The following is a 17,457-nucleotide window of genomic DNA, read 5'->3' as shown; positions in this document are numbered from 1 at the left end:
CAGTTAATAATGAATTTTCTGGATTTTTGCTTACTATCCCTGTGACCTTCAGATCTGCTGGTGTAAATGACTTTGCTTGTAAGGGGGGAATGTTTCCTCCAGGGAATCCAACCATGGCTCCGTTATTATGGAAACCTCATGGCCATACTGGGCTCTTTATGCCTCTGACCCAACCTGAGAAGCAGCAGATTACTGCTGCTGATGGATTGATTGATCCCAATAATGAATTGCTGCCATCCAATGGGGAGAAGAAGGACCACAGAAGCCCGGGGATTCTCTGAAGTACATCTCAGTAGTTGTGTATCTAGTTTAATGAAGGTTGAAGCAATCCCAAAAGGCAAGAACACTAAGGCCCCAGAAAGAATACATTCATTCCACCAGGTAAAGAATCTTGACTTGGCAAGGTGCTGGCTAAAGACGAGAGGACCACAGAATGATTGCACAAGAATGGCTTTTTAAAGGTCAACTCAACTCATAAACTGTTAAGAACCATGTGAGGAAGGCTGACAGTGCTTCGCTTTACAAGAGTTCTTATGAAATGGTTTTGAAAACACGATCCTAGGGAACTCAGGACAACAAATTAAAGCCAAGTCAAAAAACAAATGACAAACTGAGGATACTAAACGTTACAAAGGCAAAATCTCCCTAATATATAGAAAACTAAAAATAAAGGAAAAAAAGACCTGAAAAAAAACCTGATAGAAAAATGACAAGATAGCTCACAATAAGATAGACAAAAGGTTTTTAAATATTTGAAAACATCCAACTTTACTAGTAAGAAAAATGAAAATTTAAACTACATTGAGATACTATTTCTCATCTATTAACGTAGCAAAAAATTCAGAAGCTGAAAACCCACTCTGTTGGCAAGGCTGCAGGGAAATAGGCATAAACAACCCTTCTCAAGGTAACGCTGACAATACCAAATAAAATTACATATGCATTTATGTAATGCATATGTAATTGCATTGATGAACCAATACCACTTCCAAAAAATTATCTTGGAGATATATCTCCATCAACACACAAAAAAGTATACACAAGATTCTTCATTATGACATTATTTATAATAGCAAAATTTATATTGATATTTGTATACTAGCATAAATCAATAATCAGGCAAATAAAACTAAAGTTGAATAAAAATAGAAATCAACCTAATTGGATGTTCAATTGATTACATAATCACACAGAAAAGAATAATTCAAGTAACTTTTAAACATAGTATTCTGACAATACAACATTTTTCTTTTTTCTTTTTCCTTTTTCCTTTTCTTTTCTTTTTTGCCCAAGAACAAAAACCTCCAGAAAAGAATCTTAACTTTTACTTAGGTTTGTTGTCAGAAGTGGTTGTAGTAGTAATTTAGCAATTTGAAAACTATTTTGTGTGTATGAGGGAAGTACAAATATGGAGGGAGATGAGAACAATGGGTGTGCTGCATTTTAATTGGTGGTATCAGTATGAACTCGTGATTTTAAAAAGGCCTAGAAAACAATGACACCCTCATCGCAAGAAGCAAACATTGTGACCAGATTGGGGTTTCTAAATACCATTCCTGACTAAGAGACACCAGGGCTCCACAGAGAATGACTAGTTCCAGGTGCTCCAAAGTGAAACACAAACAAACAATAAAATAAAACCAAACAAAACAAAAATTTCCCAAATGGTAGGAACACATCAGATGGAGGATCCGACTTGAAAAAGACCCCAGCAGCCAAAGCTGATACAACTTGAACATCAAAAAGAATAATTATGGTTCTAGACTATCACATATTTCAGGGATTTTTTTTTTTTTAAAGAAAGGAAAAGGAAGAAAGAGGCTTGAGCTAGACCTTTGAGAATGGATAAGATTGAGCTAGGTGGAACAGAAAGGGAATTTAGTCAGTGTGAACCAAACAAGGAACTGATAAAGAAGAGGCCATAAATCAGGAGATGGGGGCCGGTCCAGCTGGCGTGGCAGGCTCCGGGCGGGGGCTGGTTGAATACAAGATTCAGTGGTTTGAGACCAGCGGTGTTGGTCTGAGCATTGAACTTTGAGTCTGGCAGCAATGGGGTGGGGGGAGGGGGGCGCTGTAAATGTTTGAGTGAGGAGTTATAAGAGGAAATGGGGACATAGGTATTTGGGGGAGATGACTGGCGATGGAGGAGGGGGACGGGAGGGAGAGCAGGCAAGGGCAGTGACGGGGTCTTTGCAGTGGCTGAGGAATGGATAAGGAAGGCAAATGGCGGAAATTTTTAAAAAGCACTTCAGAGGAGGAACAGACAGAGATCATTCCTTTGATAAAAGGAAAAGGGCGCGTCAGTGAGTTTCTGTGCTGAAAAGTGGAAGGCTGATGCCGGTGCTGAGCTAAAGGTGATGGGCAGAGAACTGGACTTTGATGTCGCCTACTGGTTTTGAATATGTTGGCTGTGCACCGACAGCATCTCAGCGCTCACCAACCTGACAAAGGTTTAGGGAGCGTCCCAGGTTGGGGTGGTGTTGCTGGTCCTTCTCCACCCATTTGATCTCCTACAGACCTCAGGCAAAGGAGGGCTCCAGCGTGTTCCGGAAGCTTCCTCCAATGATTTCTCGTCATAAGGTGTTTTGAGGCTCCACACACAATGCCTAGAATCTCCTCCCTGTGAAACCCCAGTAGGCTCCTCTGAGTATCACATCATTTATACTCACATCCAGTGAGTATCACATCATTTCCTGATTGGGCCAGAAAAGGATTTTTAGGACATAGCTCAGTGGAGGGCTCCCCTGTATGGCATTTCCCTTTCATCCCCGCAGTGGAGCTGGAATGAGGGGCCTCTGTGGTTTGTGGCCGTCTGGCTGGCTTCAGCGGGGTTATGGCCACCCTCTCGGCCAGCCCAGCACTTGGCCGGGCTGGAGGAAGTCTGTCCTCAGCTCCTGTAGTCAGCAGGCTTGCTGGGCAGCCTTTCTCCCCTGCACTCTTAGCATTCATGGCATGGCTATAAATTATGCCCAGCGTGTTCATTTTCAGTTTAAATGTGTTCTCATCCCAGAGGAGCAACTAATGGCGTCAAGTTACTGATGTGAGAAAAGCCTGCCGCTGCAATGACTGTGGATTAATGAAACAGCAGAAATGGAGGCTGGGGCAGCAATAAATCGTCAGCCACTGGTGACATGAATTTTAAATTATGTTCTCCATCCCCTTCCCTCGTCTCCAAAATTATTCTGCTGTAAAGTTTGTCAGTAAATATTTACCATTGCTTAAATGTTTGCTTTCTATTAAAAGTTGATGCGTGCAGGGCCCTTTTCCTCCTAAGGGCCCTTGCCTCAGAAAACGGGAAGCCGGCTGAGAGGGATTTAAAAGCCCATCACGCTTTCTCTAGGAGGCATGACAGCAAATTTCTTAATCCAGGATCATCACGGGCTGATAAATTTCATTCAGAAAATTGGCAAACGCAGGGTTCTACCAGTGAACTCTGCTTGTTTGGCGTGTAAGACTTCCACCACCTTCTGTTATGACTTATCTTTTCCTAATGAATTTAAAATGAGGAGCCAATACAATTCCCACCAGTGTTTTTGAAAGGTAGCAAGTCTAGTTTTCATTAGATGAAGGACCCCAGGGAGTCCACTGGTGGGACATAGAAGTTCAAGAATCCCTGATTCTAAAAGCAAATTGTTTGTACGAGTTATGTATATGTTCTTCTAAAAAGAAGGTCTACGGCTTTCACCAAATTCACTCAATGTTCCCTAACACCAAAATCGCTTACGGGCTGCTATGGTGAATTGCAGATATGGCCACAGTATCTTCCTCTCCACATATGCCTACCCTCGCAACAGGATTGTATAGCTCCTCCGACTGAGAGGAGTCTTTACCCACCCTTGATTCTGGGCTGGCCTTGAGATTGGCATTGGCCCATGGGATATTGGCAAATGTGATGCAAAGAGATTTGAGAAAGGCTTGCACATAGGGGCTTGTCTACTTTCTGTTCCCGGAGCCCTGCTGCCATGGGAACAAGGCTGGACTACCCAATGAGCTCCGTGGCCCGGCCGCCCTCCTTGCCCCAGCTAACCCACCAGCAGACCACGAGTGTGCCCAGCCGAGATGAGCCAAGCCAAGGTTCATGGGTTTCGTCAAATTCACTCAATGTTCCCTAACAACACAATAGCTGAAGGGTTGCTATGGTAATTGCATAGATGGCCACAATGTCTTCCTCTCCACATTTCCAAATGCCCTCGCGATGGGATTTGTGAGGGCAGGGATAGATAATGTGGAGCCGGAGCCATACCAGAGGCGCTCTCCGGCCCAAATTGCTGACGTACCAAGTCACGAATGGAATTCATTCCTGTTAGTTTGGGGTCTTTTTTGTAATGCAGTAAAACCTCATGAATATAAATACTATACTAGATAATGTATATTTTGAGGATAAGGGACATATCTTAATCAGTCTTTGATTCCCTTTTTCCTAAAAACACAGTAACCGCTCAACATAAATTTGTTGAACTGGGTAGAACTGGACTCTCAAAAAGGTCGACATTAAGCCCCTTCTTAAGGTCCCTTAGCAAATAAGGAGCGATCCCAGAGCCCCTGGCTCCAGCCTCAGCTTCCTTACTTATAATGGGCTTTAGAACACCTACCATGCGCTCCTGTGGTTAGCTGAGATACTGAGACCCTTAGAGATGTGCTTGATCCTGGAGAGATGGTGGCTGGCGCAGAAGCAAGCTCGTGGTTTTTCATGAAAAACTCACCAGCCCGCAGGGTGCCATGTCTGTTTCAGTGATCAGAGCGGTCGCCAGGTGCTCAGCAAGTGGACCCCCGTTTCCAGTCATCAGCTTTCTCGGTTGCACAGTGAGCTTGGTTCCTTCGGGCTCGACCAGACACCCACGCGTCACTTTGACAATGCCGGCTGCTGCAGTGCAGCCACGTGGCCGGGGGAACGGCCACGCCCTGTTGCTGCTGTGAATTCTGCCAGCGCCCCCTGCATCGTTCCCTGGCTTATAAAATAAGGTGCGGATAACAGGAGGCTCTCTAAGAGCCTGTCAGCTGCAGGGAATGAAAGGGCTTCAGTGATGACCCGTGTCATCTGAGTAGGAGGGACAAAACTGCTCACGGGGTCGCTGAGCCAGAAAACAATTTACCTTTTTTTTTTTTTTTTGGCAGAGGAAAAGAAAAGGGTTTTCAGTGTTTGTCGACAGCAGAAAGGTGGAAAAGCAGGCCATAGAATTAGGAACAATAGAGAGGAAAAAGGGAAAGCAAGCAAGCCTGAGTTGAGCTGGAATGCTAGAACCCTGTCCTGCAGGGTGACGGAGCTTCGTGCTATGCATATCGCATGGTCGAACCACAGACGTAGGGAGTAGGAAAAAAATTCGAGGAAGAAAAGCACAACATACACAGAGGCTTAGAAAATGCTCAGAATGAAGAGTTACACAAAGAGCCATGAGACATCTGAAAAAACATTTTTGGTTGTTTTTTTTTTTCTTTTTTTCCGTTAAGACTTCCTCGCCTTTTCTAATACAACTTCACCTAAAACGACTTCATCCTAGGGTTCAGAGTAAAACTTCTCATGTTGGAGATGTATTTAGAAGTGAATAATGGACACAGACATCATTTGACACAAACAATAAAGACAGCATCTGAAAATTCTGCTTCTGGCCAAAATGGACATTAAGTTTTTGCTTGGAAGCAAATGTGAAAACATTGATTTTTATCCACTTATCCCTACAAAAATCCAATGAGCATGTTAATACTTATTCTGTGATATTTTTAATAGGGTTTTCTACCTTTAGTGTGGAGATCTTAAACATTAAAATTACCAATGAGTCAGCAAAGTAAACAATTACCAGATGGCAATTTCAACCCAAATTTTTTAATATTTGTTATCATCGTGCTGCTCTGTAACTAATGATTCTTGTGGTTGGCAAACCACACATCTGCCTAGCTACCTACATAAACACAGAAACAGGGGAGGGTCATACAGCAAACCAAGTATAGAGGGTGTGAGCTCAGCAAGGCATTCAGTCGAGGCATAAGCCGTCTCTCCACCTGACTGGCCTCACTTAGGATGCTCTTATGTTGGCGTCGCATTCTTCCAAGAGTAGGATCAAATCCTCAATGAGGCTGTGCTCTCTGCCGTGTGTCACTCTCATAATATCAAAAGCCTAAAGGGAAAAGAAAGCAGAGAGATTAGAGCCCAACGTAGGCCCTGCACAGTCCTTGCCTTTTCCCCCGTGGGAGGAGGGCCTGGGAACCCCAAAGGTCCACAGTGTGGTAGCCCTGTGGTTCTCTAAGCCAGAATGGAAAGCAACAAGGGTGATTTTTATAATGCGGGGCTTGGAAAGCAGGCTCAAGACTTGAGTCGTGCTAGGGCCTGCTGTCCAACCACCATCTTCAGGGATTGTTATGCATAGGTTTGGTGGGTGGTCACAGAGGTTTAAGAAGCATTACTAAAATAACTAAGTAACATTAAGGATGAAATACCACCTTAAAATAAATGTTCAAGTTTGCGTGCTGCATTCAATTCGCATCTACATGCACTGCGATTATGAGGTACATATAATTTTTTATATCCTGTGGATGGCATATGATGGCATAGCATTGATATTTTGACAATCCCTGCCTTCATTCTCCACGTTCAGTCTAACACTAAATCTTGTCAATTCCACCTGCAAAGTGTTTCTGAAATGTGGATGGGCTTGTGACCACTTCAATCATAGTGTACAATGGACGTAATGCTATAGACTTCCAAGGTCAGGTTCAACAGGCCTGCAGCCTCTGCCTGGTTCATGGGCTTCCATGCTGCATGCATGGAAGGTAAGATTAAATGCAGCTATGCCTGACAAGTAAACATTGTCATTTTCTCTGAGTGATGGCCAGGGTCGAAGAGAAAAGTGGAGAAAGAAGGGAAAAAGAAGTAGGATTCAGTAATGTGCAAAATATATCGGTGATTGTCTCGTGGGTGAGTGTGAGTAATAGGTCACGGTGAGTAGACAGTGAGTTGAAACTCAGACCTAGAGATGGAGGACGTTTGGTCCTTGTCCTGGACACGGCTTGGGCATCATGGGGGCCACAGTTCTCAGTGATGTGAGAAGAGAGCCCTGTGTGGTCCTGGGCCCAAGCTGCCTCTGCATGGCGGCCACAACTCTTCACCCCGTGGGAAGATGAGGAAGACTCCCCCCCACCCCAATAAAGAGATTTACAATAAATTTCTGACAAACCAGAGCAACTGTTTCCTAGCTCTGTCTCCCTTCCCTCAGCCCCTCCCAACTGCCGCCTATGCACCGTCAGAGAGGACAATTTTGGTTTAATTTCCTGCAGCAGTATATAAAACAGATTAAGGAAATATAAAATCAGAGCCGGCGTGTGCTGGGAAAAGCTTATCTCTTTCCATTAAATTTTATTTTTTTAATGGTAGCATTTAAAAAGAGCCTGCGCATAATCTTCCACAGAGGGCTCATTTGAAGCCTCCGAGGGGCTCCCTGCACCCGTGTACTGACTCTAAATGTCACACGAGAAATGGCAATGCCGATTGGCTGCCACATGACAGGCATGGTTCACTCAGGAATAAAGACCGGGTCCCAGAACTGATTTCAAATCTCATCACGTCTTTTTTCTTTTTTTTCTTTTTAAAGTAATTTTAGAATTGTGGTTGTATATGAAATAAAATGAATTAAATCGAATTGTGATTTAAAGTTGCAAACAATCTAGTGTTCTTATTAATTTTTAATACAAATATATTAAGCTTATCAAGGATCTCATATATACTCTCTACCATGAGCCTGAGGCAATCCAATAAATGACTTCCTCAAGCATGATTTAAATATGGATATAAAGTCAAAGGAAAAAGAAATGTGTGCATGATAAGACCCGCTGGAATCAGATCACAGGAGGGGAAAATGCAAGCACGTTTCCTTATGCTGCCCATCTCGGGATGAAAGTGGAGGGTGGGAGGGGGTGGGGGCGGGGGCGCCCAAAACAGGAAATGTAAAAAGCCAACACGTTCAGCAGCCCCAGAACCACCCTGAGCCCATGCCAGTGGGCGCCTGACCATCCCACAGCCTTTGATGGCCCCTCTGAAGCAGCACCCTTGCTGACCCTGCTCTACTCAACACCTTGAATAAATAATTCTCAGAGTGGGGTGGGCTGAAAAGACCTGTCCTCCTGAAAGGCAAAATGTCCTTAAAGAAAACTTCTCTCCACTTATTCACTAAATATTGCCGAAGCAGCTAGCTATAAGGCGTTAAGACTCGGCCTTACTCGGGGAAGCGCTCTGGCACGGCCAGGACAGTGTGACAAAGGGGAATGTAAGGTGCTGGGGTGTCCCGAGGTGGGAGGGCCCAGGGCAGCCCAGGGGACATCTGAGGGGGTTACAGATGCAGTGAGTCTTCTTCCAGTGGTAGGAGCTGCTCGAGTGAAAGAGTTGCTGTTGTGTTGCTATGTTTAATCAATCCAATGAATATTTACCAAGCACCTAAGAGGCCCTGAAAAAAATCATGTCCCCTCCCTGAGCCTCAGCTTCCTCAACTGAACAATGACATTAGACTCAATAAATTCTAGGGGCCAAACCAAGTCCCAGACACAGAGCGGGGAGGTGTCCACTTGGTTTTGTCTCCAAATATTGTTATTGATTTCTAACTGAATTCCACTGTGGTCAGAAACTTAACCTGAATCCTTTTGCATTTATTGAGTCTTGCTTTACGGCCCAAATGTGGTCTCTTCTGGTGTACGTTCTATGGGAACTTGAATATGTATTCTGCCGTTGTTGCGGGGAGTGTTTTATAAATGTCAATTAGATCCTGTTGGTTGATGGGGTTGTTAGCGTTCTTTCATATCCTTGCTGATTTTCTGTCTAGTTGTTCTGTCAGTGTCTAGCTCTCCTTTCGGCTCTATCAGTTTTTGTTTCCCATATTTTGCAACTGGGTTGTTCGATGCATAGATATTTAAGATTGCTATGTCTTCCTGGTAGATTGCCTTTTTTTTTTTTTTTTACTATATAATGTCCCTCTCTGTCTTTAGTAAAATGTTCTTTGCTCTTAGGTCTACTTTATCTGATATTTAATATAGCCACTCCAGCTTTCGATTGTGTTTTCATGGTACACCTTTTTTCATCCTTTTACTTTCAACCTGCCTACACCATTATATTTTCAGTGGCCTTCTTACAGTCGGCATAGAGTTGGGTCATTTAGAAAATCTACTCTATTAATCTCTTTCATTTAATTGATTAGACAATTTACTTTTGTACATAGACCACTTACATAATTAATGTAGTTATGAACATATTAGGGTTTAAGTTTGCCATTGTGTTTTTGTTCTCCATTTATATTGTTTTTTGGTGGTTGTTTTTATTTTCTTTTTCTTGCATTTGCTGTGGGTTACTTTCATTTTTTTTCAGAATTCCATCCTGCAGCCCTTTGTAAAGGTTTTGGAGCGGCTGCTCTATGTGTTACATTATATATACATCACTTATCACATTCTACTGGTGTTGTCATTTTACCAGTTCAAGAAACCTTACTTCCTTTTATGTCTTTTACCCTCCCCTATTTGGAGTATAATTGTCCTGAATATTTCCACTCTATACGTTTAGAGCCATGTCAGAGAGTATTATAATTTTTGCTTCAACTGTCAAACATAATCTAGGAACCTCGAGAGAACAAAAGTGTATTTTACTTGCCCATATTTTTGTTTACCATGTTCTTTCTTCCTTCCTTATGTTCCAAGATTCCTTTTTTTTTTCTTTTAAATCATTTCCTTTCTATTTAGAGAATTCTTTTAGCCATCCCTTTAAAAGAGGTCTGCTGTGACAAGTTTGCTTAGTTTACTTTTATCTGCGATGTCTTGACTCCCCCTTCATTACTGAAGGATATTTTTGCTGACTATAGGTTTTTGGGTTAACAGTTTTGTCTTGCAGTCCTTAAAAAATGTGTCATTTTTGTCTGGTGTCCGTGGTTTCTAATGAAAAGAATCACTGTAATTTAATTCTGTTTTTCCCTATAGGCAAGGAAACTCTCTTTTTTTTGTCACTTTTAGGGTATTTTCCTTGTCTTTAGTTTTCAGAAGTTTGACTATGATGAGTCTCAGTGTGGATTCTTTGGATTTTTCCTGTTCAGGCTTCATTCAATGTCTTGAATTTGCAGTTTATGTCTTTTGCCAAATTCTGGGAGTTTTCTACTATTATTTATTTTATAAAAATGTTTTATTGTAATGAAATATACATAAGATCATGAACTTTACCATTTTAATCATTTTTACGTGTACAGTTCAGTCACATTAAGTACATTCATATTGTTGTACAACCATCACCACCATGCATTTCTATGACTTTTGTATCATCTCACACTGAAACTGTATCTAGGAGACAATAACTCCTCTTACCCCGTCCCTCCAGACCTGGCAACCACTATGCTACATTGTGTCTATGTTTTTAACTACTCTAGGGACCTCATGTAGGTGGAATCATACAGTATTTGTCCTGTGTCTGGCTTATTTCTCTTTGTATATGTTCATCCATGTTATAGCATGTATAAGCATTTCTTTTCTTTTTAAGGTTGAATAATATTCATATATATATATTGTTATATTGATTATATAATAGCTATATAAAGATAGAGATAGAGATATAATAATATGGATATAGAGATATCGCCCACATTTTGTTTATCTCTCCATCCATCCATGGACATTTGACTTGTTTCTCCCTTTTAGCAACTGTAAACAATGCTGCTGTGAACATTGGTATACAAATATCTGCTAAAGTCCCTGCTTTCAATACTTTTGTGTATTGAAAGTGGGGACCTGAGCAGAAGTGGAATTGCTGGATCAAATGGCAATTCTATGTTTCTTTTTTTTTTTTTTGAGGAACTACTGTACTATTTTTCACAGCAGCTGCACAATTTTGCATTTCTGCTGATAATGCCCAGGTTCCCAGTTTGTCCACATCCACACCAACACTTGCTGTTTTCTGTTTTTCTTCTTCTCCCCTCTCCTTCCCTTTTTTTGGATAACAGCCATCCTACTAGAGGAGAAGTGCCATCTCGTTATTTTGATTTGCATTTCCCCAATGATTAGTGCTGTGAAGCATCTTTTCATGTGCTTTTTGGCCATTTGTATATCTTTTTCGGAGAAATGTCTATTCATGTCCTTTGCCCACTTTTTTTTTAATTAAGATTTTATTGGGGAATTGGGGGAGGGGAACAGCGTTGGGGAATCAGGGAAGGGGAACAGACAAGTTGCTGTCCTTTTGTTCTTCAGTCTAGTTGTGGAGGACGTTGCTTCACTGGCCCATGTTGGTATTATCATTGCGCTCTTCCCAAGTGAGGCAGTCGCTCGCCAGCCACTGGACAGCCGCTCACCATGGTTCTTGGCAGCTTATGCCAGCTGCCGGTCACTCACGTAGCTCATGGTAGCTCACAGCAGCCTACTGCAGCCTATGCCGTTGCCAGTGACTCACAGCAGCCCAGATCCAGGTCGAGCTGTTGTTCACCATCTTAGCTGTAGAGGGCGCAGCATTACTGGCCCTCATGTGGGATCCGAACTGGGGACCTGCTGCTCAGAGCTGGCGCTCCCAAGCCTGTTCTTAACCAATGCGCCACTCGGCCAGCCCTGCCCACTTTTGAATTCAGTTGCTTTTGTTGCTGTGTTTTAGGAGTTCTCTATATATTCTGGATATTAATCCCTTATCAGATATGTGATCTACAAATATTCTGTCCCATTCTGTGGGTTGGCTTTTTATTGTTAATAGGTCCATTGATGCACAGAAGTTTTTAACTTTAATGAAGTCTAGTATGTCTACTTTTTGTCATTGTTGCCTGTGCCTTGGTGTCATAGCCAAGAAATTGCCAAATCCAATGTCATGAAGCTTTTGCTCTATGTTTTCTTCTATGGATTTTATAGTTTTAGCTCATATTTAGGTCTTTGATCTATCTTGAGTTACTTTTTAAATATGATGTTAGGTAAAGGTCCAACTTCATTCCTTTGCATGTGGTTATTCAGTTTTCCCAACGCCATTTGTTGAAGAGACTGTCCTTTCCCCATTGAATGGCCTTGATACCTTTGTCAAAAATCATTTTATCATACGTGTGAGGTTTATTTCTGGGCTCTCTATTCGATTCCATTGGTCTATCTGGCCTTCTTTATGCTACTACCATACTGTTTTGATTACTGGAACTGTGTAAATTTTGAAATCAAGTATGTCTTCCAACTTTTTACTTCTTTTTCAACATTGTTTTGGCTATTTGGGGTCCCTGGATGTTTCATATATATTTTAGTATGGATTTTTCTATTTCTGAAAAAAAATCATTGGAATTTTGATAGAGACTGTACTCAATCTGTAGATTGCTTTGGACAGTATAACAGCTTAACAATATTAAATCTTCTAATCATGAACGTGGAAGTTATTCTATTCATGTCTTAATTTTTCATCAATGTTTTATAGTTTTCAGTGTATACTCATAAGCTTTTCATCTCCTTGGTTAAGTTAATTCCTAAGTATTTTATTTGTTAGATGCTATTGTAAATGAAACTCTTTCCTTAATTTGCTTTTTGGATTGTTCACTATCAGTATATAGAAACGCATCTGATTTTTGCATGTTGATTTTATATCCTGCTACTTTGCTGGATTTATTAGTTTTAACAGTTTTTTGTTTTGTGTGGAATCTTTAGGGGTTTCTACATATAAAACTATATTATCTGTGAACAGAAATAACTTTACTTCTTTCTTTCCAATTTGGATGCCTCCACCATTATTCTTCAAGTACTTTTCCCATCCTATTTTCTCTCTTCTACTTTTGGGACTCCAAATGTTATATCTTTCATTATTGGTCCCATAGGTCCCTGAGGCTCTGTTCAACTTTGCCTTTTTTTAAAACTAATTTTCTTTCTGTTTTTCAGATTAGGTTGCTTCTATTGCTCTGTCTTCATGTTTATTAATCATTCCTCTGTCTTCTCCATTCTGTTGTTAAGCTCCAATCTGTTTATGCTGGTAATTGTATTTATCAGTTCTTAAATTTCTATTTGCTTCTCCTTTATATCTTCTATTTCTTTGCTAAGTTTTAGCAAAGTTTTAAACATAAGACCTTCTATGTTTTCATTTGTTTTGAGGGTGTTTGTAATTGTTCATTGGAGCATTTTTATGATGGCTACTTTAAAATCTTTGTCAGATAATTCTAACATCTCTGTTATCTTGGAGTTGGCATATATTGATTGTCTTTTTTTTTCTTTTTCAGGACAATTGAGATCTTCCTGGTTCATGGTACAATCAGTGATTTCCAGCTGAAACTTGAACATTCTGAGTATCTTGTCGAGATTCTGCATTTTATTTAAACCTTCCTCTGACATTGCTCCAGAAGGAGAAGGGGGATGACATCTTGTTACTGCCAGGTGGAGGTGTAAGTCCAGGTTCCCACTTGTCTCCTTCCTGCTGCTGGGCTTACACTTACTGTTGAGTAAATTTCTGCTTATTTCTTTTAATATGGCTTAATCACTACGCTTTCATTTTACTGACCATTCTCTTAATTATCTTCTCCTTTTTTACTTTAGAAGCATACTCTTGAAACTAATATTCTTTATTTGGGGGTCAGTAGGGGACATTCCTAAGTATCAGAGCCAGGGGCTTCCAAACAACCCTTCGAAGGCATTATTGATGATTATGGAACCTCAGTCAGCATGCTCTCTTCTCCCCCTCTTTCTCCCTGTCCCACCTGCCCCATATTAAGGTGTGATGTTACATGCCGAGTAGAGAGTTTTTTTAACTTAGAGGCTGTGGGCATTTGGAATCCATGGAGAAGCTTCAGGCGGTCCCAAAGTCCCCATTCCCCACTAAATATACAAAATGTTGAGTGTTTGTACATTTTTATTTGGCGAGTCAGTGGTTCTCATCAGATTCCTAAACAACAACATAACCAAAGAGGTTAAGAATCACTGTAGCAGCTTAAGAAATGGGAACAACAGAATTGCATGCTCCACATCAGCCAGTTGTGGGGGGCTGTAAATCAGGGTGCATGCTGGAGTAGATAGAGGCCAGTGTGGTTGTGCTTTGAGCTTTTCCTGCACGTGCTATATTAGCTAATAACTGTAGGAATGAGAGGAGTAAAGTCTGGGATGTGTGGCCTGCATTTTGTGTTCAGGCCCAGGAAAGATAAAAAAATCTCAACATGCAAAATGCTTCAACAAAATGCAATGAGAAAGGAGAAAACCATTACAGTGTAATGTAAGAAATTTACATCTAAATAAAATATGGTTATTGGAGGGAAAGAAGTCTGACGTTTTCCAACCTGACTTCAGCTAATAAAGCACTGCTAACAAAGCTGCTCGCCGGGCACAGGGTGAGGGAGCTCACATAAAAGAAACGGGCTCGCTGACAAGATAGCCCTGAGAAGGACGGTCCCCCTTGAGGTCCAAGAAGTCAAATTAGTGGCTAATAAAATTCTTCCAAGAAATAAACGGAAAGAAATGAAAGTCGATTCGAGACGGGAGAAAGCAGGCAGGAAGCGCTGTGAAGAAACCCCAGGACAGTCCTGTGGCAGCGAGCCCCGCGGAGACGGAAGCCTAAACCAAATCAGAGCGGGGCTAAGTGGATTCCTTTCCTGCAGGAGGCTGGGGCCTAATGGAATCTGTAACAAATTTCTGATTCTGAAGTTTTTCTGATTTCTGTTCCACACTCAGCCTTTGAAATCCTGATTCCAGCTATTCCATCCCATTATTTCCAGAGTTTCTAAGACAAGAAAGATATCTGGGGAGGTGGGGGGAGGTGTGCCAGTCTAAGGAGAATATTAGTTTTAAAAGCCAAAGAGTATATTTTCCCTCTCCCCTCTCCGGGTTACCAGAGCTCTGAGATGGCTCAGGGGAAAAGGCTTTCTGCAGCACCAAACTGATCTGCTTCTAAGCTTATAAGTCATATGAGCTTGTGAAGAGATGGATGTGTGCAGGTCATCCCTCTGCTAGCAAATGGTCCACAGAGGTCCTGAGAAGACCTGGTTTACTAACTAAATACAGCTGAAAAAAACGAGGCCAGGGTGGGACTTTTAAAGTCCTCTCTTCATTAAAAAATCCATTCATTCTAGTATGGATTTGCTAGAACTTGCTGCATTTGGGGCATGTGTGTCTATGTTAGATGGCGCTAGGGGCTACAAAAGGTACATAAGTCAAGGTCCCTTGAGGAATTCCCACTCGCCTTAGGAAAACAGAACCTACCCATGTGAACTGCTAGGAAGCGGTTACACAACGTAATTGTTCAAAAGGGGAAATACCATAGAACCCCAAACTACAAACGCGGTGCTAAAGGGACCGGTTAGTTGGGGAGTGGTCAGAACATGAGTTCCTATAAAATAATAACCCTTTAGAGTCTCAAAATGCTTGGGACTTGGCAAAACACACTCTCACACATGACCTCATTTACTTCCCAAAACAACTCTACTGGGTCGGTATTATCCTCATTTTAAAAATAAGAAAACTAAGGGGCCGGCCGAATGGCTCAGTTGGTTAAGAGCTCGCTCAAGAGTCTGAGCTCTGAGCAACAGCAGTTTGATTCCCGGCCCGAGCTGAGCAGCCGCTGAGCTGCCAACAGGTAGCAGGATGGCTCAGCTAAAAAAATAAATAAAATAAAAATAAGAAAATTATATTCAAAGAGATTAAACAAAGATTGCCTCAAATGACAAAACCAGTAAATGGTGGGAACGGAAGCTGAACCTACCGACTCTAAATCCAAGTGCTCTCTCTAGTATGTAACACTGCCAGGGGTGCACATTTGCATTTTGGTTGATCATCAGAACCCAGCAAGAGATTCAGAGACTTTTCCAGAGCTAAACAGGAAGTTCGGGGTAAGGCCATGGCTTAACCCCAGTCCTCAGGGAAGACTTTCTGAGGCTGCTGCAAGGTTTTTCATTTGGCAACTATCAGTGTCCATGTTTGGGCTTCTCTTTGGTACCAGGCGGAATATGGGCTGTGTGCTGTGCTCAGTGGGCGGGGAGGCTTGGGGAAGGCTGACCATTCACCGTTAGCGAGAGCTGATTATTAAATTGTCATGAGTTTTGTCAGCTGGTTGATTTTACATCGGCAGTTTAAAATCAACCGTGTCGGGCATGTTTATACCACAGACATCGGCAAACATCCCAAATCAGTTTTTTTTTTTTTCAGAGCCGGCTGTTAAGCACTTATGGGCAGGCGTGTGTGCACACATGTGTGGGTGCATGTGCGCAGGCAGACACACGCGTGTGTGGAGTTGCTACGAATCACAAGGAAGAGGCCTGGCAACAGCCAGAGACAGGCGTCCCTGGCGGTGACATGAGATGCGGCACTCACCAGTCTCAGGTTCTTCATCGCCTGGGGAAACATGCCCTGATGTAGCTGCAACTTGCCAACTTTCATGACCTGCACACCTCTGACGGGGTGGCTTCCAGGGAAGAAGAGCCTGAAAGAAACCAAAGGCAGATTGTGTGGGGAGCTCTCACGTGCAGTCGGCACTTCATCGGGAGACCCTGAAGGTGGGAGCAAACACTGGCTGTGATGTGAATGAGTTCCTGGGAGGAAAGGAGCCCCGCCACCCGGGAGAGTGCCGTCCTGAGGGAGCAGGCACATTATCACCTCCCGCTCCCAGAATGCCTTTGCTTAGGAAAAAAAGAAAAAGAAAAAAAGACTGGACTGGAATGCCTCTCTAATGAGCACTTCAGAAGAAGACAAGTTCTGAGCTCAGCATTTATATTTGGGGGTCATAGGAAGAGAAAGACCAGATGCTCCTCTTATGCTCCGAGCTCTCCCCTGAAGCACCTTGGGCGGCCTTGGAACAGAAGGTGGCCCCTCCATCTCGATTTGTTCAGTAAATGAGTGGAAGCTTTCATGGCTCCCCATCTAGATGGTACCACACCCTCCTTGTAACTGCAGAGCCCTTTGAATCTCAGCTGTGGCGTTCCTCACAGCTCATCTTTCTTACTCATGTATTTATTTTATCACCTCACTTGATTCTAGAGCTTTTTATTCAGATCCCCCGTCTGCGTCTGCCACGATGTCCTGCGTGTGGGAGGAGCTCGATACCTACGTGACCTCGTCCACGTAGAAGAGACTGGAGCAGGGTGATATGGACCGAAGAATGAAACCTTCGGGCTAAGTTTCAGACCTGGTATTACTTCAATTTGATTGAGCAAGAATTTATTATATTAGATTCAACAAAAGGTGTATGCTTTGGCCTCTTTTGTCCCCTGCCACATCTGCTATTCTTTTTTTTTTTTTAATTGGGGAATTGGAGGGATGGGAAGAGCACTGGGAAATTGGGGGAAGGGGAACACACAAGTTGCTATGCTTTTGTTCTTCAGTCTAGTTGTGGAGGACGTTGCTTCATTGGCCCAAGTTGGCACCATCATTGTGCTCTTCCTGGGCGAGGCAGATCAGTTGCTGGCTTCTGGACGGCCGCTCACTGCGGCTGCTGGCCGCTCACGCTGGCTGCTGGCTATACACGGTAGCCCATGGCAACCCACTGCCACAGGGGCTACAGCCTATGCTGTTGCCGGCGACTCATGG

At 42.6% G+C, this 17,457-nt stretch overlaps 1 protein-coding gene across 2 annotated transcripts in view; it reads right to left on the bottom strand.

Annotated features, from left to right (window-relative positions):
• Positions 1-5,801: 5,801 nt before the first annotated feature.
• Positions 5,802-17,457, bottom strand: part of LOC109371387 (histone-lysine N-methyltransferase SMYD3) — a 225,595-nt gene continuing 213,939 nt past the window's right edge. For both annotated transcript variants that reach the window (XM_019623857.1, XM_019623858.1), the window contains exons 7-8: positions 16,246-16,354; positions 5,802-6,113 (exon numbers count right to left, since the gene is read on the bottom strand). In XM_019623857.1, the coding sequence (XP_019479402.1) occupies positions 6,012-6,113; positions 16,246-16,354 (211 nt within the window). In that variant the 3' untranslated portion in view covers positions 5,802-6,011. The remainder of the gene's footprint in view (positions 6,114-16,245; positions 16,355-17,457) is intronic.

Source organism: Hipposideros armiger, unplaced genomic scaffold (genome assembly GCF_001890085.2).
Source record: "Hipposideros armiger isolate ML-2016 unplaced genomic scaffold, ASM189008v1 scaffold_567, whole genome shotgun sequence".
NCBI lineage: Eukaryota > Metazoa > Chordata > Mammalia > Chiroptera > Hipposideridae > Hipposideros > Hipposideros armiger.
The sequence above is the reverse complement of the archived record's forward strand: the minus strand, read 5'-3'. Positions and strand labels throughout refer to the sequence as shown.